The 6,544-nt window shown below is 42.3% G+C and overlaps 1 protein-coding gene across 1 annotated transcript; it reads left to right on the top strand.

Moving 5' to 3' along the window:
- Positions 1–4,870: 4,870 nt before the first annotated feature.
- Positions 4,871–6,383, top strand: EAF01_000445 (uncharacterized protein; the record flags this gene model as incomplete). The annotated part of the gene is made up of 4 exons (XM_038908695.1): positions 4,871–4,915; positions 5,178–5,196; positions 5,409–5,647; positions 5,841–6,383. The coding sequence occupies 4 exons, from the start codon at positions 4,871–4,873 to the stop codon at positions 6,381–6,383; spliced, it is 846 nt and encodes a 281-aa protein (XP_038775601.1).
- Between the last annotated feature and the right edge of the window lie 161 nt (positions 6,384–6,544).

The following is a 6,544-nucleotide window of genomic DNA, read 5'->3' as shown; positions in this document are numbered from 1 at the left end:
TTCAGTGGTAATCTAGCCATCGCATCTCCATTCAAAGAAAAGGTAGTAGTGAAGTGCCCGATGCACTTGAGGTTTTGTGCGGATTGGTCCGATTTGCACTGGTGGTCCCAGCATCTATAAACCCAGAACTTTTCGATTGACGAATTATTAGTCAGCGCAACCCCGCGCCCACGATCTCGGGTTTGTTCCCGGTGAGCTTGGGATTTGGGGAGCGATGAATGAGTTCACGCTTTTGTTAACCGGTCGCATGGCCAAAATTACTTCTACGGTAGGGGGGCAGATGTTTGAAATCTGTTTGTAGCTCGTCTTAGTTTTCCTAATACTTTTTGTCATGTACGCTCGTGAACGGAGTCGTATGAGGGTAATTGGTGTTGTCAAAATCGGTGTTAACATCTTTGTCAAATCATTGCACCTACTATTTTCCTTGCAATTAATTGCACAAGATTCACACTCTATTCTCTTCTACAGACATCCACAACGTTCCTATACTTCATCTCAACCAATATCCTTCCGCCCACCACCCCTCCGCCTACCATCAAATTCAATTTGCACCACCAGACCAGTTCCAGCGTCATGAAATGAAACGGGCAGGTTAAACGGATTCAGTGCATCATCTACTATTTGTATTTTTGCCGGTACATTCCATTGAGATATAGGCTTCGATAATGAATGAGACGTCCAGAAACTTACATCCCCAGCTTTCGTCGATGCAAACCATCAAATATAGAATACCAGCCCGCTGCTCAAAAACGATGTGAAGCCTTTGCACTCAATAATGGAATAAATCAAGCGATTCCATAAGGAGGTAGGCACACATATGAATCGGTGTATATTTAACAATCGACGAGTCTTTGTCCACTCAAGATCATGTAGAGAAAGTTTCGAATTCTGAAATTATTCAAATCATTCAAAATCCAGATCTTTAATTCCAGAACCAAAAACCACTCCAATCTCATTGTCACAAATCACAATCAAGCAAAAAGCTCTACATAGTACTCACCCCTTTCCCCGAAGCCAAAACAGAATATTCCATGTAAAACCCCCCTAAAACCCAACCAGTAAAACTCCTCAAAAATTACTTGACTAGCACCTCCAAATATTTTGTTGCACATCTACAAATCCAATAGATCCTCCTTCTGCAAGATCAATTAAGATCACGAGGGCATCCTGAGACATGAAGACGACGCTATCGATATCAACCAATAGAGTTACGCAGGTCACTTGACCTAGCCAACTTATGTATTTTCTTGTTGCATATCTCATGGATTGATCCTACTGGAGTAGGATCAATTCGTAGTTGTAGATAGATAATTGACCTTGCTCGGTAAGGTCAATTCAATGGAATCCTTCGCCAGATATGATGGACAGCAACATATTGTACACAAAACTTCCTTTTCAGGTGTTCCGAGGTGTAGCATTCGAAAACTGACGGTGTATGTGAAAGTTTCCTGATCGTCATGAATTTATCCTCTATTGAAATACTGACCATGATTACTTTTCAGGTCACTGAAGGTTGTTGAAGGTCGACATGGTTAATATCAAAGGTTAGAAATATTAGCTGTTCTCACAAGAATGAAAAATTAACAAAGAGCTATTAACGTCATCCATTAACGATTCGCCGTCCTTCACACACGCACATTGATCTGGGTGTATCCGTCCACATCAAACATCTCAAGCTGCGCCTTCAGTCGTGTTACAAACTCCACGACACACAACCTACCACTGCACGTTTTCTTACGTGGGATATTCGTGTCCTCGATTGACACTTAGCTTGGTAATAAGATTTGTAAGCTCTCGCCAAGAACATAAGCTACAGCTGCCTCCCCGTCTTGGTACTCCAGAGGATGTTTCGGTGAACGAGCTACGAGCCAATCCAGAGGGTCCCACGAAGCGAAACGGTAAGCCAGGTAGGGCTGAAGATAGATTCAGACCGTACGTGATGGTGTTGTTCATACAACTTTAGCTTGCATGCCCCATTTTGGAGCTCAGATAAGCCGTTGAAGGTAACGGCCGCACGGGTGAGGCGTAGACGTGATTCCATCATAATACTACTCTGTCTTACACGATGATAACCAGTAGGAAGAGATGTAAATGGGGATGAAGAAAGGTATCACAGGGCTGATTGGGTAATGTACGAAAGTACTTGGGGCCAACCAGGGCGTTACATGATAAGGTAAGAAGAATAGAATGGGTGGCATCTTTGCATCCTAGTGAGGAGGATGATATTGTAGTATTTGAAGGAAAACGTATAGTATTGCTAACTTCAGCATGCACTTGAGATTGTCCGATTAGATAGTAAACGACACAGAGTCGGGAACTCAGTTTGATGCATTACACATGAAACGATTTGAAGAAAGATCTGTCTGTAATGTCGCCTAAAATTCCTTCAATACTTCAGCTATACGGGACAGCCCGAAATCCTCTCCCGTGCTAAAATTATCTACGGGAGAGAGATTACGTGCGTGTGCTCTCCGAACAACGGGCAGACAATAGGAAGTTCAAAGGGAGAATTGATGAGGGAATTCAACAAGTATAATCGTCAGCTCATAGAATGACGACAAACAATACCAGGAGAAAAGATATGTCTGTTGGGAAGACTTGTAAAATCTGAAGATGATTTGGGCAACACGATAAGCCTATGCTGTCATTTTTTATACATTAAATAGATATTGACACCAATCAGTTCTTCTTCTTCATAAATTCAGCAGCGCTAACAAACTATATGTTCACACGTGACGGAAGCTTTGAATGCAGTCAGCTTACTTCCCCGCCCGCCGAGAAGGACGAGTGATGATTTGTGATCTAATTCCCATATAGCAATCGGTGTTAATTGGTATAATCGAAACAACTCCGGAAGGTCAAAGCGGTACATCAAAAGAAATTCTATTCTCAGTCCGTAGAAGTTATTCATTGTCAATTCTTTAATTCCCCAAGGGCTTTTAATTTATGGACACTTTTCTTCCGCAAGGGGTAGATTGTATTTCAAACGATGGACTATTGATCTTTTGCGCCATCAGAAGCAGTCCAAGTATCTTCAGCTGTATATGAAAAAGGTGTAGTGTAAGATGATGTGAAGAAATCAACCGATGTTGCAGTACTACATGGCTCAAAAGCAAATATGCAGTCTTGACACATCGATGCCAGATGTCGGTTTCAATGCGTGATACTTCTACCATTCGCCGCTGAACGAATTGAAGATCCTGTAGAATCCCTCATCTTATGACAGGGGGGTATGGAGGTAATATATCTTGCAATCAATATGGAATCACCTGAAGCGGACTTCTTTTTGAAAGCCAAGAGTTAAAAGAAAGCTTTTGAATGTCAGAGTTGTCAATCAGCGACCGGCCCCGGATCAAAAGTAACAAGTGAAGATATTTGACAGGAAGCTGACCCAGGCCATTTCCGTTTGATAGATTAATGAAGGGTAATGAATGAATGAATGAATGAATGACCTTGTGGTAAGGCTGAAGCGCGGCAATCTCCCAAGCAAGCCTTGATTCATCTCTACGAGTATCACCTTCCCAAGTTTATCATAGCGCATGTGTCGTACATGAATTCTCATGCAACTTTCAAACTCGGCACCCTGGCAGTAGAAAGGAGATGATGGATGGTTCGGAGTGTAGGATTCGGAAGTATTAGCGAAAGGCCGAGTATGGAAGGAGCTTTTCACATACTGTACGGTCGGTATACCATACCGTATACCACCCCCCAGCACCCAGGATGAATGTTTCTCTCCTCGTATTCGTAGGTATTGGTACGAGGAGATTCAATTGACATTTATTACCTGGCTGCAGAGATGTAATGATTATAATATCACAACATAACAAATCAATATCAAATATGTTTACAGCGTACCGTATAATAATAAGTATATCTGTTTTCTGTTGAGATGATGACAAAGACGATGATTAGTCATTGTTCATTAACATGAATTCCGATGGACAGAAACCAATCATTGCGTCAATTGGAGGATTCGAATCTTTCACCGGTTCCATCATGCCACAAACAAAGCCGGAAAGGTCGGAGCACGTAGTCAATTTAATAAATGAGTAGGTAAGCAATAAGCAACTTTGGGGCCCATTACGTTCCAATGTGAAGAGGCAAAGAAATTTAGTTTGAAATGGAAAATGCACCATAAATACCTCTCCCTTGACAAGTTCAGCAAGACTTATAAAGTCCTTACTCATCATTTTCATCCATCCTTCACTCTCGATCGTGAGTACCTATTCAAAGTGATTATCTATATTCATATTTTATTATACAGAGTACATACTTGGGTATATGCCGGTACGATAAGTTGTATGAAATCGGAAAATACCTGAAGAGAAAATAACTAGCTACAATCACGTGCTTTATTTCTCGGAATTACGCGGTCTCCAAATCGGTACTGTACTGCACATCCAGTCCTACCCAGTTCAAGTCCAGTCAGTCCAGTCAGTCCTACTCCGTATAAGCAACCAACCTCCATCCAAATACAACCAGCCAACCCAAGAAACGGTGAAATCATATATTCAATCGACCAAAGAGAATAATCATTCGGCCGTTTACATTTTACATTTTATATTTACCTCATCCTTTTCGGTGGTACACTTTTACGAAGGGTTACTTTGCCGAGTTCTTCCATACTACAAACCTACCTACTTATTACCTGCCTCTCATCTATTCATTATCCTTACCCCAGTCACCATCAAAGGTCACGTCACGTCAACATTCTGATAAATCTATTTGTCAAGCAAATCAAATCTCAAGAAAGTTCGAAAACTATCGACACCCCCCCCCCCCCTTCAGACAACTAAAAAGTCCCCAAAAGCAATATCCACTACCTCCTACACTACCTATCGAGGTACGATTTTGATAATAACTTTCCAATATGCAATCAATCGCGCCTGCGCCGGTAGCACAAATGCAGAATCAGGTTCGTATTCCTACTTTCATCATGTTTACTTTTTACTTTTACTACTATTATCAATCCTTCCCCATTCACTACCTTACCTATAACTCCGGTGGTTCATGGTTCGTGGACTTACCATATTTGTCATACCCCTCCATTCAATTCCTTTCAACGTTCAATTCTGAAAACAATCTCGAGCTTGAGCTTTCGCATTCGCGTGCTCGTACACACAACACAACCCTTCTCCCAAATTATATTGTATCTTAAAGCTGACTCAGTCGCGCAGGAAATGAGTGCAGATAATGGTATAGCATCCCCTTCCTTCCTTTGATAACCAAGCACAACAACGGTTTCTTGTCCCCCATCCCAGTATAAGGTATATGCGGCTACACGAGTCGAGTGAACCACAGTTCTCTTCATATGATTTCGCGCCGCGATTCAAATCTCCGTTCCTACTTCTATAGCACCACCTATGCTTATGTTGCTTCCTGCTGACGCGCCTCACTTCTTCCTCTAGATTTAAGAGCTCAGCTCTTGAACTTGACCTCGCAGTCTCAGCATCATAATACTCAGACACATGGCTATAACCACGAAGTGCAAGCTTCGAGTAGTGCTTCACCTCACGACCATAATATAGATCCTGCTATCGGCGGACAAATGATGTCGGAAAGCGGAGGAGACGACGCAGATGGTAGAAAGGGTGGAAAACGCGAACTTTCTCAATCGAAGCGTGCAGCTCAGAATCGCGCAGCTCAGGTTCGTATTTTTCATGGGTATCGCAAATTTTTTATCGTTGGAGCATTCTTTGTGAGGTTGCTATGATGCGAAGTATCGCTCGTTAAAAAAAAAATAACGTCGGGTTAAGATTTATGGTTCTCTTGCTTTGTCAATTCTCATGTCATCCAAAAAAAAAATACCATTACCCAAGCTTACATAATCTATCACACAGAGAGCATTTCGTCAGCGCAAAGAAGGATATATTAAGAAGCTTGAAGAGCAAGTCCGTGATTTTCATGCATTGGAGGATAATTATAAGGCTATTCATGCCGAGAATTACTCTCTGCGCGAGTACATTATCCGACTTCAATCTCGACTTATTGAATCACAAGGCGAATTTCCACAACCACCACCACACATTAACTTAAGTCACCCATCGCAGCACCCACATCCTCCACCACCTCAGCAAAGACAAATGGAGCCATTAGATCATATGCAACGACATGAAGCTCCCATTGCCCCAATGGCCCCTATGGGTGCTCTCCAACCTTCTGCCGCAAGAACTTTAGCAGCAGCCAGTCTTAAACATCCTAGTGAAGAGCAGCAAGGTCACCAGCAACAACAACAGCAGCAACAACCACAGCAAGCCTACCCACCTCACCAGGAAAGCAAGCGATTTAAGGATGATGATGCTAATGACGAGAATCTCATACGCTCACAATTGGCCAGTGGACAAATAACCAATGATGGCCTACCAACTTCTATGTCCATGTAATATCTCACACAGGATCTAACTTGTTCTTCTTCTGCTTTTTAGGCGTTGATAAAGTCGGAGGCTATTTGGGATGGTTTGCTGATAGGGCACATGGGTGGAGTTTCTGCTTTATATAAAAGTGGTACCCCACTCTCATAGGGGTGTTTCAATCAATCAATATT

Source organism: Botrytis porri, assembly GCF_014898465.1.
Source record: "Botrytis porri strain MUCL 3234 chromosome Unknown BPOR_001, whole genome shotgun sequence".
Lineage (NCBI taxonomy): Eukaryota > Fungi > Ascomycota > Leotiomycetes > Helotiales > Sclerotiniaceae > Botrytis > Botrytis porri.
The sequence above is the reverse complement of the archived record's forward strand: the minus strand, read 5'-3'. Positions and strand labels throughout refer to the sequence as shown.